At 39.2% G+C, this 19,402-nt stretch overlaps 2 protein-coding genes across 2 annotated transcripts in view; one reads left to right on the top strand and one right to left on the bottom strand.

Moving 5' to 3' along the window:
* Positions 1–19,402, bottom strand: part of SLC16A2 (solute carrier family 16 member 2) — a 116,414-nt gene that overhangs the window by 54,525 nt on the left and 42,487 nt on the right. The gene's annotated exons all lie outside the window — the stretch shown is intronic.
* LOC132357407 (V-type proton ATPase subunit G 1-like) lies at positions 753–1,145 on the top strand. Its single transcript, XM_059910822.1, has one exon. The coding sequence runs from the start codon at positions 785–787 to the stop codon at positions 1,139–1,141; it is 357 nt and encodes a 118-aa protein (XP_059766805.1). The 5' UTR covers positions 753–784; the 3' UTR covers positions 1,142–1,145.

The raw sequence follows: 19,402 nt of genomic DNA, 5'->3' as shown, positions 1-19,402 counted from the left end.
AACAGGAAAAACATCAGGCACTAGAAGCTGTCTTGAGGGGGCCAAATGGTGGACTTAGAAGACAAAGCAGCTATTATAAATATTTGCAAAGAACTGAATGAAATCATGTTTAAAGAATTAAAAGAATGCATGATGACAATTTCTAATCACAAAGAGAATATCAATAAAGAGACAGAAAATTTTTAAAAGAACCAAATGGAAATTCTGGAGTTGAAAAGTACTGTAAGTGAAATGAAAAATTCAACAAGGAGCTCAACAGTAGATTTAAGGTGGCAGAAGAAAAAAATCAGCAGACTTGAAGGTAGATCAATACATATTATGCAAATTGAAAAACACTGAGAACATAGAATTAAGAAAAATGAACAGAGCCTCAGAGAAATGTGGGGCACCAGTAAGCCCACCAATATACGTGCAGTGAGATTCCAGAAAGAAAGAATACTCAAAAATAATGGAAACTCTTCAAATTTGAAGAAAACATTAATCTACACATATAAGAAGCTCTACAAATAACAAGAGGATAAACACAAGGAGAGACATCCCAGAGACACCACAATCAAAATGTTGAAAGCCAAAAACAAAGGGAAATCTTGAAAGTAGCAAGAGAAAAATGACTCATCATGGACAAGAGAAAATCCATAAGATTAATGGCTGACTTCTACCAAATAGAATAGCGGTCAGAAGGCAGTGGGATGACATATTCAAAGTGATGAAAGGAAAAAACTGTCAATCAAAAATATTTGCTATGGAGGCCTGTCTGTGGCGTCTCAGAGACACCGCCGCAGCCATGGCCAGTCAGTCGCAGGGCATCCAGCAGCTGCTCCAGGCCGAGAAGCAGGCCGCCGAGAAGGTGTCCGAGGCCCGCAAGCGAAAGAACCGGAGGCTGAAGCAGGCCAAAGAAGAGGCCCAGGCTGAAATTGAACAGTACCGCCTGCGGAGGGAGAAGGAGTTCAAGACCAAGGAAGCTGCGGCTCTGGGATCCCACGGCAGTTGCAGCACTGAAGTGGAGAAGGACACCCAGGAGAAGATGACCATCCTTCAGACCTACTTCCGGCAGAACAGGGATGAAGTCCTGGATAACCTCTTGGCCTTTGCCTGTGACATCCGGCCAGAAATCCATGAGAATTACCGCATAAACAGATAGGGGAAGAGCAAAAGCGCTGTGCCGTGGATTGGCATTTTAGATGCCTTCATAGAATATGAGGCTTTAGCAAGTCTTGGGTTATATTCTTGTGAAAAGGCATTAAATTATTTCTGTATATTATATAATAGGTCCCTTCACTTTTTGCAGAATAGCAGTCATAGCTTCTTTGTACAAACTTATAGCCTATCCAAAGATTTTATCTTTTTACCTCATATTTCTTAGAAACTTAATGGGTATATGTTGTCTTTTTTCCTATGCCTTTTCACTCAAGTGGCATATTATGAACACTGACTTTTTCTTTCTTAGATATAGTTGTTTTTTTTAAAATTTTAAGTCATAGCTTTATGTTGCAACTCTACTTGTTCAAAAGTTAGATCATGAAGGTTCCTTCCTATGACCTTAGATATAGTTTAAAAAAAACCAATTTTCTTAAGAAAGAAAGGGATTAAATTTTTTTTTTCCCTAAATCTTTCTTGAAGGTTAGGGGCTTTATCTATGAAAAAGTAGTAAATAGTTACTTGTAACCTATGTGAACAGCCAGCCTTAAAATAGTCCTTTCCGGCTAAGAGTTAGAACAATGGGTACTAGTATTGGGCTGCTTTTGGTTTCTCTTATTTAAAACTACTAGATGATAGAATTCAAGAACTTGTTACATGTCACTACTTGGTGTACTGATAGTGTACTAATAATCATTTAAAAGTCAAAAAAAAAATTTGCTATGGAATGTCCAAAATAGGCAAATCCATAGAGACACAAAGTAGACTATTGGTCACCAGGGGCTGGGGAATAGAGAGGTTGAGAAGAGATAGCTACTAGGAAGAATCTTCTTGGGGTGATGAAAACGTTCAGAAATTAGAGAGTGGTATTGGTTGGAAAAAATTGGAAATATACTAAAAACACCAAATTGTACACTTTAAAAGGGCAAATGTTATGGTATGTGAATTTTATCTCAACAAAAAATTTTAAAAAGTAAAGATCTCAAATCATGAACTGAACTTTCCAGCTAAAGAAACTAGAAAAAGAAGAGCCAACTAAACCCATAGCATGCAGAAGGAAGGCAAAAATTAAGACTAGAACAGAAATAAATAAAATAGAGAATAAAAAGTGGAGAAAATCAATAAAACCACAAGTTGGTTCTTTGCAAATATCTACAAAATTGGCAAACCTTTAACCAGATGGACCAAGACAGTAAAAGAGAGAAGACTCAAATTAGTAAAATTAAGTACAAAGAGGGGATATCACTACAACCTTACAGAAATAAAGGAGCATAAGTGAATACTGTGAACAGTTGTATGATATAGACAAATTCATACAAAACCTCTACTCATAGGGTAGAGGTTACATGTTAGGAAAGACAAGTCAAAAAAAGCAGATAACAGATGATATAGACAAATTCATACATTACATAACAGATGATATAGACAAACTCATACAAAACCACAAACTACCAAAATTGATGCAAGAAGAAACAGAAAACCTGAATAGAGATATAACAAAAGATTGAATAAGTAATTGAAATACTTCTCCCATTCTCAAAAATAAAAAACCTAAGCCAAATGCTTTTACTAGTGAATGGTACCAAACATTAGAGAATTAATACCAAACTTCACAAACTCTCCACAAATAGGGGGGAACATTTCTCAACTCATGAGGCCAGTATTACCCTGATACCAAAGCTAGCCAAAGATATCACAAGAGAAGAAAACTACAGACCAATATCTCTTATGAATATTGATGTAAAAATCCTCAACAAAACACCAGCAAATTGATTACAGTAATATATTAAAAAAGATTATACATCATGACCAAGTGAGGTTTATCTCAGGAATGCAAGATTGACTTAAAATCTGAAAATCAACCAATGTAATACACTGTATCAATAGAATGAAAGAAAAAAAACACATGATTATCTCAAGAGATGCAGAAAAGGCATTTGAAAAATCACAACATTCCTTCAAGATAAAACATTCAACAAATGAGGAATAGAAGGGAACTTCCTTGACCTGACAAAGGTGATTTATGAAAAACCCAAGGGCAATATCATACATATTGGTGAAAGACTGATTACTTTCCCCCTAAGATCAGAAACAAGACAAGGATGTCTGCTGTCATCATGTCTGTTCAACATTGAACTCAAGGTTTCAGCTAGGCCAATTAGGCTAGAAAAATAAATAAAAGGCATCCAGATTGAAAAGGAAAAAATAAAACTATCTCTGTTTGCAGATAACATGATCTTGTATATAGAAAATCCTGAGGAATCTACCAAAAAAAAGAAAAAAACTATTCAAACAAATAACCTAGCTCAGCAAGGTTGCAGGATACAAGATCAATATACAAAGATCAGTAGTACTTCTGTACAATAACAAACAATTTGAAAATGAAATTAAGAAAAAATTCCATTAACAATAGCATCAAAACATAAATTACTTAGAAATAAATTTAACAAAAGAAGTATAAAACTTATACTCTGAAAACTATAAAATATTGTTGAAAGAAGTTAAAGAAAACCTAAATAAATGAAAATACATCCCATCTTCATGGGTAAAAAGATTTAATATTGTTAAGATGGCAATCTCTCCAAGTTGATCTACGGGTTCCCTATCAAAATCCCAGCTGCATTGTTTTTTGCAAAGATTGACAAGTTGACCCTAAAATTTGCATGGAAATACAAGAGACCCAGATAGCCAAAAAATACTTGAAAAATAAAAAGTTGAGGACCCACACTTTCTGATTTAAAATGTGCTACAAATCTACAATAATCAAGGCAGTGTAGTACTGGCATAAGGATAGATACATCTATTAATGGAATAAAACGGAAAGTCCAGAAAAATTACATTTATTGTGAATTTACTGCTTGCAAGAGTGCCAAAATAATTCAGTGTAGAAAAAGTAGTCTGTTCAATGAAAGATGATGAGTCAATTAGATATTCACATGCAAAAGAATGAAGTAAGATCCCTGCATCACACCATATAAAAAATTACCTCAAAATGAAGCATAGTCCTAAATGTAAGAAATAAAACTATAAAACTCTTAAAAGAAAGCATAGAAGTAAATCTTCATGACCTTAGATTAGGTAATGGTTTCTTAGATATAACAACAAAAGGACAAGCAACAAAAGAAAACTGTAGATAAACTGGACTTCATGAAAATTAAGAACATTTTTTGGGTTATATACCCAAAATAATTGAAAACAGGGACTTAAACAGATATTTGTATACTCATGTTCATAGCAGCATTGTTCACAATAGTCAAAATGTGGAAACACCCAAATGTCCATCAATGGATGAATGGATAAACAAAATGTTGTATATACAAACAATGGAATATTATTCAACATTAAAAATAAAAGAAATTCTGACACATGCTACAATATGGATGAACCTTGAAGACATTATGCTAGGTGAAACAAACCAGTTACAAAAGGACAAATATTGTATGATTTCACTTATAATGAAGTACATAGAGTAATCAAATGCATAGACACAGAAAGTAGAATGTTGGTTGCCAAGGGGTCAGAGGAGGAGAAAATGGGGAGTTATTATTTAAAGGGTATAGAGTTTCAGTTTGGGAAGATAAAAAATGTTCTGGATATGGGTGGTGGTGGTGCTTGCACAACAGTGTGAATGTACTTAATACCACTGAAACATATGCTTAAAAATGGTAAATTTTGTTATGTATATTTTAGCACAATAAAATATTAAAAACTTTTGTGCTTCAAAGGACACCAGCAAGAAAGTGAAAAGACACCAACACAATAGGATAAAATATTTGCATATCTTTTATCTGAAAAGTGATGAGTATCCAGAATATATAAAGAACACTTACAATTCAACAATAAAAAGACAACTCCTTTTTTTTTTTTTTTTTTTTTTTGCCACACCATGCGTGGCATGTGGGATCTTAGTTCCCCAACCAGGGATCGAACCCACGCTCCCTGCATTGGAAGCGTGGAGTCTTAACCACTGGACCACCAAGGAAGTCCCAACGACTCCATTCTAAATAGGCAAAGATTTTATGGTCTGGCATGTAAGGAGCTTGGAAGTCATCAGTCCATCCTAACAACAAATAAAAAGCTGAACAAACTAAAAAATCAACAACTCTTCTTAGAGTCATTAGCGAAGTGAGGTCACAGGGCAAATTACTATACTAAAAATTATAGAGACAGACAGCTGAATACAGAGAATCACAACTTACTAGAGCAGAAACCCATGAGCAGAAAATTCCATGAAACAAGCATCAGGGTAAGAAAACCTAAACTGTAACTGACAAATTGCTGGAGGCTCAGTGTGGACAAGTGTGAGACTTAAAAACTCCAGGGGAGCCTGTCATGGTGGGGGTTGGGGGGGCAACCCTTTTGTGAATTTTACCTCAGGAGCTCTACCAGGTTCTCACAGTGAAGACTGGAGAAAAATTCTTCCATGCTTCTAGCAAGGGGAGGGGGAAATGTAGCTATTTTGAAATATATCAGAGCATTCTGTTCTTAACAAGGTCTGTCCACAAGAGAAACTATTTTACCAGAGCCTAAACTGTTGAGGTTTTATCAGAGTCTAACTGACCTGGGGGAAGAGAAATATCCAATCAACCCCTTTTAGCCATCCTGTCCCACCTAAAGGGGAAAAAGAACTGAGACATACTTTTGAAGTTCACAGCCCAGAAGCACAGGCGCACTAAGAGACTGAGACCTAATGATAGGACTATAAAATACTTTCTCTCCCTCCCCACCACACCATACGACCACATCACTAAAGGCCTATTTACCAGAGTTCATTTTACCTAGTACAACATGTCTGACTTTCAACAAAAAATTACAAGGCATACTAAAAAGCTAAAAACAGAGTTTAAAGAGACAGAGTGAGCATCAGAACCAGACAAGATATGGCTGGGTTGTTGGAATTATCAGACCAAGAATTTTAAAAAACTATGATTAATAATATGGTAAGGGCTCTAATGGACAAAGTAGACAACATACAAGAACAGATGGACAGTGTAAGCAGAGAGAAGGAAATTCTAAGAAAGAATCAAAAAGAAATGCTGGAGATAAAAAAACAGTGTAACTGAAATGAAGAATGCCTTTAACAGGCTCATTAGTAGATTAGACATGGTTGAGGAAAGTCAGTGAGACTGAGGCTATGTCAATAGAAACTTCCAAAATGGAAAAGCAAAGAAAAAGAGACTGGAAAAAATGGAACAGAATATCCAAGAACTGAGGGAAAACTACAAAAGATGTAACATATGCACAATGGGAGTACCAGAAGGAGACAAAAGAGAGAAAGGAACAGAAAAAAATATTTGAAGCAATAAGGACTGAGAATTTCCCCAATTAATGTCAGACACAAAATCACAGATCCAGGAAACTCAGAGAACACCAAGCAGAATAAATGTCCCGAAACAACACCTAGGCATATTATATTCAAACTGCAGAAAATCAAAGATAAAGAAAAAAAAATCTTGAAAGAAATTATCTTACCTAAAGAAAAGAATTACATCTGACTTCTCCTCAGAAGTCATGTAAGCAAGAAGAGAGTGGGGTGAAATATTTAAAATGTTGAGAGAAAAATAGCACCAACCTGGAATTCTGTACCATGGGAAATTAACCTCCAAAAGTAAAGGAGAAATACTTTCTCAGAAAAATAACAACTGAGGGAATTTGTTGCCAGTGAACCTGCCGTGCAAAAAAATGTTAGAAGAAGTTCTTCAGCGCGAAGGAAAATAGTGGGTGGGCCAAAAGTTTCATTCGGTTTTTTCCTTAAGATGGCTCTAGTAGCACCTAGCTGTCTTTTGGCTCTGTGCTTTGTGACCAGCTAGAAGGGTGGGATAGGGAGGGTGGGAGGGAGGGAGACGCAAGAGGGAAGAGATATGGGGATATATGTATATGTATAACTGATTCACTTTGCTATAAAGCAGAAACTAACACACCATTGTAAAGCAATTATACTCCAATAAAGATGTTGAAAAAATAAATAAATTTTAAAAATATATAAAAAAATAAACAAAATTGGTGAATTTTTGTGTAGCCATTTTGATATTGAAGATGGAAGAAAAAAAGCAACATTTTCAGCATATTATGCTTTATTATTTCAAGAAAGGTAAATATGCAACTGAAACACACAAAAAGATTTGTGCAGTGTATGGAGAAGGTGCTGTGACTGATCAAACGTGTAAAAATGGTTTGCGAAGTATCGTGCTGGAGATTTCTTGCTGGATGATCCTCCATGGTCGGGTAGACCAGTTGAAGTTGATAGCGATCAAACCGAAACAATAATTGAGAACAATCAACGTTATACCATGCAGGAGCTAGCTGACATACTCAAAATATCCAAATCAAGCACTGAATATCATTTGCACCCGCTTGGGTATGTTCATTACTTTGATGTCTGGGTTCCACATAAGTTAAGCGAAAAAAACCTTCTTGACCATATTTCTGCATGCAATTCTCTACTGAAACTTAATGAAAATGTTCCATTTTTAGAACCAATTGTGACGGGCGATGAAAAGTAGATACTATACAACAATGTGGAATGGAAGAGATCACTGGGCAAGCGAAATGAACCACCACCAACCACACCAAAGGCCAGTCTTCATCCAAAGAAGGTGATGTTGTGTATATGGTGGGATTGGAAGGGAGTCCTCTATTATGAGCTCCTTCTGGAAAACTAAACAATTAATTCCAACAAGTTCTGCTTCCAATTAGACCAACTGAAAGTGGCACTCGACAAAAAGCGTCCAGAATTAGTCAACAGAAAACGCATAATCTTCTATCAGGATAACGCAAGACCGCATGTTTCTTTGATGACCAGGCAAAAACTGTTACAGCTTGGCTGGGAAGTTCTGATTCATCCGCCGTATTCACCAGACATTGCACCTTCGGATTTCCATTTATTTCAGTCTTTACAAAATTCTCTTAATGGAAAAAATTTCAATTCCCTGGAGACTGTAAAAGGCACCTGGAACAGTTCTTTGCTCAAAGAGATAAAAAGTTTGGGGAACATGGAATTATGAAGTTGCCTGAAAAATGGCAGAAGGTAGTGGAACAAAAGGGTAAATGCACTGTTCAATAAAGTTCTTGGCGAAAATGAAAAATGTGTCTTCTATTTTTACTTAAAAAACCGAAGGCACTTTTTGGCCCACCCAACAATATAGGTCAGAACTTTTGATCTACATAAAGAAAGGAAGAGCATTGGAGAACAGATGAGCGAAAGCAAAATAAAAACTTTATTTTTCTTATTTTTAATTGATCTAACAGATCAATTTTTTCCTCAAAATAATAATAGCAACAGCGTTCAATTATGTATACTTACATATAAGTGAAATAAATGACAGCAATGATAGAAGGGACAGCAAGGAAGAATTAGAATTATTTTGTTTTTATAAGATACTTACACTACTCATGAGGCAGTATAGTGTTATATAAAAGTGGACTTGGATTAGTTGGTGATGACTTTTTAGATATGATCCATAAAAGAAAGAATTGATAAACTGTACTTCATTAAAATGTAAAACTTTTGCTCTGCAAAAGACACTGTCAAGAAATGAGAAAATAAGCCACAGACTGGGAGAAAATATCTGCAGAGGATATATCTGATAAAGGACTGTTTGTTATCCAAAATATACAAAGAACTCAAAATTCAACAATAAGAAAATGAACAACCCGATTAAAACATGCACAAAACATCTGAACAGACACCTCACTAAAGAAGATATATAGAGGGCAAATAAGCATATGAAAAGACGTTCCACATCATGTGTCATTAGGGAATTGCAAATGAAAACAACGAGATCCACTACATACCTATAAGAATGGACAAAATCCAAAACACTGACAACACAAAATGCTGGCCAAAATGTGCAGCAACAGAAGCTGTTATTCATTGCTGGTGAGAATGCAAAATGGTACAGCCACTTTGGAAGACAGTTTGGCAGTTTCCTACAAAACTAAACATACTCTTACCATATGATCCAGCAATTGTGCTCCTTGGTATTTAAGGAAATGAATCAAAAAACCTATGTCCACACAAAAATTTGCACATGATTATTTATATCAGCTTTATTCATAACTGCCTAAACTTGGAAACAATCAGATGTCCTTCATCAGGTGAATGAATGGATAAATAAACTGTGGTTCATCCAGAAAATGGAATATTATTTAGTGCTAAAAAGAAATGAAGTATCAAGACATGAAAAGACATGGAGGAAATTTAAATGCATGTTACTAAGTGAAAGAAGCCAATCTGAAAAGGCTACATACCATGTAATTTCAACTATATGACAGCCTGAAAAAGGCAAAACTATGGAGACAGTAAAAGAATCAGTGGTTGCCAGGGGTTCAGGGGGAAGGAGAGAGGAATAGGTAGAGCATAGAGGATTCTTATGGCTGTGAAACTATTCTGTATGATACTTAACTGTGGAGTTCGACATTTGTCAGAGTTCATAGAATGTACTGATACGAAGTGTGAACACAATGTAAACTATGGACTTTGGGCACTGATGATGTACCAATGTAGGTTCACTCATTGTAATAAATGTATCACTCTGGTTTGGGATGTTAATAGTAGGGGAGGCTCTGTGTGTGTTGGGGCAGGGGGTATATGAGAAATCTCTGTACCTTCCACTCAATTTTGCTGTGAGCCTAAAACTGCTCTAAAAAATATAGCCTTTTAAAAAATCAGGCAAAAAGAATATTTAGATAGACATTTCTCCAAAGAAGAAATATGAATGGCCAATAAGCATATGATAACATGCCCAACATCATTACAGAACTGTAAATCAAAAGAAAAAAAGAGATACCACTTGATACTCACTAGGATGGTTACAATAATAATAATTAAAAAGGAAAATAAATGTTGGTAAGGATGTGGAGAAATTGAAATCGTCATTCACTGCTGGTGGGGATGGGAAATGATTCAGTTGCTTTGGAAAATATTTTGGCAGTTCCTTAAAGTGTTAAACATAGAGTTATCATATAATCCAATAGTTCTACTCAGGTATATATCCAAGACAAATGAAAATATATGTCTACAAAAAAAACTTGAACACAAATGTTCATAGCAGCATTATTTATAATAGCCAAGAAATGGAAACAACCCAACTGTGCATGAATTGATGAATGGATAAACAAAATGTGATATATCCATACAATAGAATATTATTCAGCCATAAAAATGAATAAATTAATGATACATGCCACAACATAGGAGAACCCTGAAAACATTATGCTAGGTGAAAGAAGCCAGTCAAAAAGACCACATATTGTATAATTCCATTTATATGAAATGTCCAGAACATGCGAAGACATGTGGACAGAAAGTAGATTAGTGTTTGCTGAGATGATTGTATGGCATATGAATTTTGTCTCGATAAAGCTGTTATTTAAAAAAAAAAAAGCTTAATAGAACAGAAAGTGATCTTTGAGTTGAGTCCTGAAGGATAATCAAATAATTACAAATGGTTTGGAGGCTTGAAATACGAATGATACAGTGTGAATGGAGAAGGTATGTGTGGGTGGTTTAGGTAGGTGCTGGGTGGAAAAATATGAGCCTGGGAAAGCAGCCTGGGAACTTGAATGGCATGCTCAGGAGTCTGGATCGAATCTCACCAAGTCAATGGAGATTCATGAGTTGTTTCTGGGCTGGGAACTGACAAGGTCAGATTTTCATTTTTATGGAGCATGTCCTGACAACGGTCAGTCTGTAGAATATATGGGAGAAGGCAAGAATACCAGTTAGGCTTTTGTAAACTGTGTAGTCTGCAAAGGCTGTCACTGGGGGCTTTCTCAATTGTCTTCTCTGAGCTGCCTCTCTCAGGGCCTGCCCTGATCCTTGTTCCCACAGGGTCTCGCCTATACTAAGATTTTATTTTTGGAAAATTAAATATGCACAATTTTCAAGCTCCAAAAGAATTACTCAGAGGTGGCATCTCTGTTTCTGAGAGATACTTTGGTGCCAGTGCCAGGAGTCTACCAGGTCAAAAGCAAACCAACCCTAGAGGTGGCCACAAAGTCCAGAGTATGGGTCTTGATCTGCTTTCTGCATGCCCCCCACACATTTAACTTAGGATATTCTCTGTTTTAGAAGCTTCCCTTCAACCCATAGCCCTAGACTTCAGTTCTCAGATCTACCACTAATCTGCTGTGAGGCCTAAGTCAAGTCCCTTACTCTTCTAGATCTTTGTTTCTCTGCCTATATCATGAAGGATTCTGAAAACATTTGCTCTAAGGGTCCTTATCACTTTCCAGCTGAGCTTTCTTTAAATAGAGCTAAGGCTGAGTGGGCAGAGGAGGAACAGAGACAGAGACAGGAAAATAGAGAAGAGGGGTAAGCCCTTAGACCTCTCTCCCTGGCTGAGAGCTACCTGGGTATATGGTGATCTGGTTCAGCCTGGGAAGGGTGGGGACTGTCCCTAAGCCAAACATGCTCCCCTCAACCTGGCATCTGCCCTTTGGGAGTGTTCCACTTTCAAATTCAAAACGTACTTCATATTTTCCAATGCTCTCTGTGTCTCCAAATCTCAGGAGAACATACTGTTTTGGGTAAGATAGGAACCTATAAGAAGCATACCCTTTGTTAACAATCTGAACAGTCCACTGAACAATGGCAAGCAGACCAAAAGAAACTTGGAGATCAGGCTTGGCTTAACTGTGGTGAGGATCCTTGCCCTCGTCCCTCTAGCCTGTCTGGGTTCCTGCCCATACTTCACAGAGGCCTTATAACTGAGGAGAAACAACCCAGAGAAGAAGGCCTACCACTCTACAAAGCAGCCACAGTTTGAAAGGCTAGTATGGCAGTGTCACAGAAACTGGGGGGCCAGGTTTGAAGGCAGCAAGTTGAGAGCAGGGACTCATTCCCTGGGGCACCTAAAGGGCTGATGGGAGCTTAGTGACCATCTATTCCAGCAGCTTTTAACTGAAAATGGTAGAAGGTAGTAAAGAGGGAATGGAGGGAAGGAGAGAAGTCTTTGAATGAATCTGAAACCCTCAAAGAAATTCTAGGTTGACCCAGGATAAGGTGACATACAGCACATGCTCACTAAAGTGTGAAGTTTCTTTCTTTTTGGCTATAACAGTCATTATCTTTACTGGTCAGAAGTTCTGATTGGCAGTTATGACTTAGGCTAATAAGATGAGGAAATAAATTATAACATAATCAATATATTTATTAGTAAAAAAAAAAAAAAGAAATCTCGCAAAATACATGGCCCAGGAGGGGAAATATTTTTAAGGGTGAAAAATTTGGGAACTGTTAATGGAATCCAAATATTTAATTTTACTCATGAGGAAACTGGGACCCAAGGAAGAGAAGTAACTTGTCTGAAGTCACATAGTGAGTGGACCTGTCAGTTATGGAGCCCAGATCTCTTAACTACCAGCCAGAACCCTGTTTCCTCTACTCCACTCCAGGATTGCCTGTTCCTCCACAATAAAGCAGGTGCTCAGGAAAGGTTTGTTGAATTGAATAAAACCCATCCATTTTGCCAGGAAAAATGTCTGGCTAGATTGGTTCCATGGTCATAAAGTGATCTGGGTTGGCAGAATTGGGCCAAGAAACTAGAACCCAGGCTAAAATGTATAACACCTCTCTAAGGCCACATCACTAAGTATTGGGTACTGTTGCAAAGCCATGGACTTCTGAACCATGCTAGGTCTATGGCAACCCTAACTTAGATCAGGACATTATGGTCTCAGTCCAAACCACAAGTTCCAGAACTCTCAGACCCCTCCTACCAGGTGAGTGTTTTATTGTGTCCCCAGTGTCACTGAACTGGTGCTCAGAGTGGCTGTGACTGGGTTGGAGCTTGGTAAAGTAACTCAGGGAAAGGCAACTTTGTTTTCACCAGGCACAATGGGTCAATTTCTTTGTGTCGAGGAGAGGCACAGAGAATGAGAGTCCTAGAAGAAGCATGGGTCTGCAGCAGATCCCAGATAAAATATATTCAGGTAAGAGGAATGGTGAGTAGGGAGTCAGAGAAGTGGATGGAAAAATGCTGTCGCCTGAGCAGCTGTTTGGCATTTGTAGCTTTTTAGGAGCCAGGTCTAGAAGAAGCTCATAAAGACAATGAAAGTAAAAAATTCACACCAGCCCCAAGCACCATGGCTTTGAAGCATTGGTGAGAGAGTACGGAGTCTGAATCCACCGCCCATCCGGACTCCTGGAACCCTGGGGCCTTGGATGGAGCCTGTATCCTTCTTCCTAGGCTTCTCCCAATGGCGTTGCCTGCTGGGTTTGCAGTTCTCCGGGTTCCCTTCTCATTTCTCCTTGGAGGTGGTATTGACCAGCCCTCTCCCACCAGATAAGGACATCGTGTTCTTCCTGATCTGGGAGAGCAAAGCAGTCCACATTCCCTGGGGTCTGGGAGGGCCGGAGAGGGAAGTTCTAATGTTTGTAAGCAGATCCGTCAGTCTCCTGGGCAGCCCCAGGGGCTCCTGGTCTAGATATCCTCCACCACCTCCCTTTTAGTCCCCTCCTCATCTTTTTCCCCTCGCACAGCTTCTGGACTGCTTTGTTCACTGCCCAGAAATTAGCAGCTAGCCAAGAACAATGCATCCCACCTCCCTGGAATTGTCTCTTCAGTATGGGGGTTGGCTGAGGAAGAAAACTGCAGTGTGCTCCTCACTAGGCCTCTCTCCAACTCTCTCCAGCCCTTTCCTGCCTGCCAGTGGGGACTGTTCTGGTGAACAAACACTGTCTCCAATCTACAGGATGGGCTGAGCACTACCTCCAGCCTCCCTGGCAGCCTAGCATAGCAAAAAAATACTATTTAAGCTGGTCTGAGTGGCCTCAAGGCCCAGGGGAAGAATCTGAAGAGTGAGCAAGGGCAGCAAGAACCTGGAGGGCTGCAGTAACTGATGAATCAGTGCTTTCTAAGGGGTTCTGCTCCTGCCTTCCTCTGTAGTAATTCATTCTCAGGGACACATGCAGGGACTCCAGAGTCCAGGGCAAAGTTTTTGTGCTTGGATTCCCCATTCTAGGCTGCCCCTTCTCACACTGTGACAAAATCTTCTCAAGCCACACTCTCGCCTGGACTGACAGTCATTCTTGGTTTCCAAATAGTCCCATGAGGCCATTTTAAATTTTGTTAAGGAAATATCAACTAAAATAAAATAAGAATGAAATAAAAGTATGGCCATTTCCTTGGGGAGTCCTGGAGGGAAGACATGAGATAGATATTATATCCCATGCACAGATGCATGGATGCACATGCAATCTCTCTCTGAACCCCTTTCCTGAAACAACAGCTGTTTGCTGGCCATGGGCCAGCCCAAACCTGAAGGCCAGATCCCTCCATGTTGCCATAGTCTCTGGCTCAATGGCAGAGCAATAGGTCTGAAACTGACAATCTTAGGATTGTGTTCCCTGTCCCACTCATGGACTTGTAGTCTCTCCTATCTGAAGACCCTAGCCTTTATCTAGGCCAGTGACTTTAAAAAGAAATTAATTCTGTCCTTTTTTGGTATTATATTTATTGGTTTGTTTTAGTAAATATATAATATTTACAAGGGCTTTGGCTCTTATTTCCCCATCAAGACAACTTTTTATACAAAACGCCTTAAGTTTTTCAGCTGAAATTCTTACTACATGGGTTTTCAGAAACCCATTCCTCACACTTGGGGAAGTGCTACTGCAGGGTCAACAATGTGTAATAACATCAAAAGGATGTAAAATGTCAACAACAACAAAAACTGCCAAAAATAGCATTGAGAACAAAAGAGAAACACAAATGCAACATTCACCAAGTCAGTTTCTGCTAAACACATTTTGAAAATGGAAGTCATCAGTTGAATTAAAAAGCACTTGTAAATGACTTACACAGAAATGTTCATAACAGCTTTATTTTTAATAGTCCAAAACTGGAAACAACCAAAATATCTATCAACAAGTGAATGGATAACTGTGTTATATCCATACAGTGGAATACTACTTAGCAATAAAAAGGAACAAAATGGTGATACACACATTATTTTGAATCTCAAAATAATTATGCTGAGTGAAAGAATTTCTAAGACAGAGCACATACTGTATAAGTCCATTTACACAAAATTTTAAAAAATGCCAACTAATATATAGTGACAGAAAACACACCAGTGGTTGCCTGGGGATTGTGGTGGAAGGAAAGATATACTGTGCAAGGGCATGAAGAAACTTTTGGGGGTGATATGTTCATTATCTAGATTACTGCAATGATTTCACAGGTGCATACATTTGTCAAAATTTACCAAATTATAAAATTTAAATGTATGCAGTTTGTTGTATATCAATTATACTTTCATAACCTGTAAAAAAAAAAAGTAATTAGATATAGAGTAAAAAAGTTAATTGTAGCAGACGTTGTTGGGCTCACTCAATATCTATTTCAATTCTCTATTTCTGTCACCATTACAGAAGCTACAAAAGCTAAACGCTTACTTTTCCAGACTCCCAGCTAAAAGTTAGAAAGTTTAAAATCTTTCTAAATCCATGGAATCTCTTTTCCTTTAAGTTTAAAATCTTTCTAAGTCCATGGAATCTCTTTTCCTTTCCAATTGCAATCTTACACTGAAGCACATTGTGTAAATCATATAAAAGTAGGGCTGCACTAGTGTGATGAGAGTTCTTGTCGGGATAGTGGAAACTCCACTCAATTTTTTCTCATTTGCTTTCTCCTCATCAATCCTCTCCCTCTGCTGTAGTCCCTGAGGGGTTCTGAATAATCTCTGGAGTCATACAGATCTCGTCTTTCCCAGGCTAGCTACTATCTCACTATCTGTCCTAAAAGAGATGGAGTCCAGTCTCCTCATTTGATAGGTGGAGAAATTGAGCCACAAAGAGGTGAAGGGACCTGCACATGGTCTCACAAGACAGAAGCAGAAGTTGCTGGCCCAAATGTTTTGGGAGTCCCAGGCCAGATCCCCGTGTTGAGCCTGTGGGCTTTTATTTTGATGGGATTTTCTCTTTGGTTTCTTCACAGGTGTCTTGAACCCCTAATGAATTCCTGCTACACTAGTCCTAAGCACAACTATTTCTCTGCCCCCTGCTCAGTCCTATTTCTCTTTGGTCATGGTCTTCCAGACCTGTGAACCCTCCCCCTCCTTTCTAGAGAAGCCCATTCTCCATGGATCTGCAGCAGGCTTGACAGCAAAGTTGTGACATGCTGGGACAAGAACACTAAACTGGGGCCAAAATCTCTGGGTGAAACACTAGCAGTCAGAAGTCTCCCCAGGAAACAAGTACCTCAGTACAAGTACCACTTTAAATGAAGAGAACCTCAAGCCCCAAAGGAGCCTGGGAACCGGAAAACACAAACAACCTTGATTCCCAATCGTTCTCTGGATGCCTGCGAGGGGCTCCACCCAAACTCAGAGGGGCAGCTCCGGACCCTCTTCAAAGACACTGGGTCAACAGAGGTGGGGTTTCCGCCACTAGGGAGAAGAAGAGACAGGAAGAGGGAGTCCAGAGAGAGGGGCAGCTATGAAACGAGCTGGCCTGGCCTGGGCTGAAGGGCTCAGAAAGACACACTCCACTGAGGGTAGGAGAGTGAAGGCCACTGCAGGGCACAGGGTTAGATTTAGAGAAATCAGGAGCTTGGAGCCTTTGCTGCTGGCCTCTCCATATGGGGCTGGAGATGGGATTAAGGCTGAATCTCTCCTAGGAGGAGTTGGAAGTGATTAAGTTTCAAATCTCTGGGGTGGTTTCCGGCAACATAAAGCTAAGAGCTAGAATGTCTTTCAACTTTGTAATTTCTTTAATTTGGTAGTGATACCAGAGCTGCAGACCCTCTGTTCCATATATTTGTGTCTGTCTTTTAGTGGCAGATCCAACCCAGGCCAAGGAGCAAGGTAAAGAAGATTGTAACTCCGAAAAGAGCATTCATTCTTACAAAAGTAGGTCACCATGTGTGTTGCCTAGCACTGCGTGTGAGGGAACCGCCAAGCGAAGCTGGAAACAAGCTGCATGGAGGGGATGTCTCTGTCTTTGTCTCTGTCTCTCTCTTTCTGTCTCTCTCTCTCACACACACACACACATACACACACACACTGCACACACTCCTTTTCCAACACATTGCTGTCCTTTAGAAGAACTTGAACACCACGATTTGGTTAAGAAAAGACTGAGAAAACAGAGAAAAAGTGGTAGTCACAAAAAATAAGAGCTGAGGTCCAGAAAGGGAAGGTCATAGAGAGTGTAAGGACTTGTTCAAGGTGACATGGTTTGTTAGTGGCAAACCTGGAGATAGATTTCCCTGACTCCCAATCCAAAATGGAGATCAAGAAGAAATGAATGTTTCCTAGGCAATACTATAGCTAGACTAAAGAAAGAGCTTCCTATGAAATCTTGCCATTTGTGACAACATGGATGGACCTTGAGGGCATTCCACTAAGTGAAATAAGTCAGATGGAAAAACATAAATACTGTATGATCTCATTTATATGTGGAATATAAAAACAAAACAAAAACAAAAACCCAACCAAACAAAAAACCCCAGAGCTTATGGATATAGAGAACAGATTGGTGGTTGGCTGAGGGTTGAGGTGGGTGAAGGGGGTCAAAAGGTACAAATTTCCAATTATAAAATGAATAAGTCATGGGGATGTAATGTACAGCATGGTAACAATAGTTAATAATACTGTATTGCATACTTGAAAGCAGCTAGGAGAGTGAATCTTGAAATTTCTCATCATAAAAAAAAAATTGTAACATTTGGTGATGGATGTTAACTGGACTTATCGTGGTGATCATTTTGCAATATATACAAATATCGAATCATTACACTGTACACCTGAAACTAATTTAATGTTATGTCAATTATACCTCAATAAAAAAGAAACATCTTCCTCCATACGAAGTCATATAAGACACTGAGTTAGAACACTGAAAAAAAAAAAAAGAAAAGAAACTTATTCATACAAGATTCTGATTTGGAGTAAAGCAAGGCAATAAATTTGGATCACTCACAAAGTCTTTCTAAACCCTAGGGATTTCCCCACAATGTTTAGAAACTTGATGACTGTTTTCTAAGGGTGGTTCATGGCTTCTCATCACATATAACCCTGGGTATAGATCCAGACTCCAGGCCAATCCATTTGATTCCACATTGCTCAGAACTTGTGTTAGTCTGGGGCTTCCAAGAATCGGACAATAAAATGGAAGTAAATGTTTGAGGATTTACTAAGGGAAATGAGAGCATGGGGAGGGGGGCCTGGGAAGGCTAAGAGAGCCATGAGACTGCAGTGTAAGCCTGGCCCTGAACAAAAGAGAGAGGAAGAGAAGGTTGGGTAGATGTGTCCCAGTCTGCCCTACACTCTAAGGAAGGTTTGGCAAAGCCATCAGAGATTCATGTGACCAATTTCAGTAGGCAGTCAGAGGAGTTCTGTGCCTCCCAGGAATAGGCCTACTACCTTAGTATCTCTGCCATGTAGCAGGTGTCTCAGTGCAAATGCTGGGATGGATTTCAGAGCACAACAGCCAAGGCCCTTGGTCGCTTAAGCTCCTTGTAGTTAGAGGTCATCAAGGCACAGTCTCTTGAGTACCATAGAACTCCACCTTTATCTTCTACTGTACCCCTTCTTTGCCCAGATGCATCTGCTTTCCCCAGACCCACAGGCCCAGCTGGAACCTTGAGTCTCTAGAGAGAAGCAACAGAAGAGAACAGGGACCAGAGAGCCTCTACCTGAAGCACTGAAGTCAGACCCACCTTGAGCCGTGGTTCTTTTCTTCCATAGCTCTGCCTTCTGTCATGAGCTAACATGTTCATACCACCCATGCTAGTTGTCGATCGAAGCCATTCAATTCCAGCAGCCTTTCCAAGTACCCTGAATGTACAGACTCTTTCTTGCTCCAGGCACATTCTTATCCTTCCTTTCTCTAGCCTCCTAATCACCTGGGTCTGGAGAACACAAAGCAAAGAACGGCCAAGGAGGTGGGGTGAGAGTTGGAGAGAGTGTCACATACAACTGTTTTCTTCCAACAGTGGGTGTGACTATTAGGACCAGGCCAACATTTTGTTGACCTCCCTCCAATATACCTAACCTGCATTACTCTATACATCTGTACTGATAGGTATTAGAATACTTGCTTAGTGGATGAGAAAACTGAGGATACAGGTAAGCCACGTGCCTACAGTCACACAACTCTAAGTGGCCGAGGCACTAAACTTCCAATGAACAAAAACCTTGGGGGAAGGGGACCCAAATGTTGCCATTCAGTGAGTTTTTCCTCTGTCAGAACCCCAGGGATTGGCAGGGGTACAGCTGTCTCTGCAAGCTGCCTCCACTGGAGGCCATCACTAATCTA

The sequence above is a fragment of the Balaenoptera ricei genome, chromosome X (assembly GCF_028023285.1).
Source record: "Balaenoptera ricei isolate mBalRic1 chromosome X, mBalRic1.hap2, whole genome shotgun sequence".
Lineage (NCBI taxonomy): Eukaryota > Metazoa > Chordata > Mammalia > Artiodactyla > Balaenopteridae > Balaenoptera > Balaenoptera ricei.
Note: the sequence above shows the minus strand (reverse complement) of the source record. Positions and strands in the feature narration are given on the sequence as shown.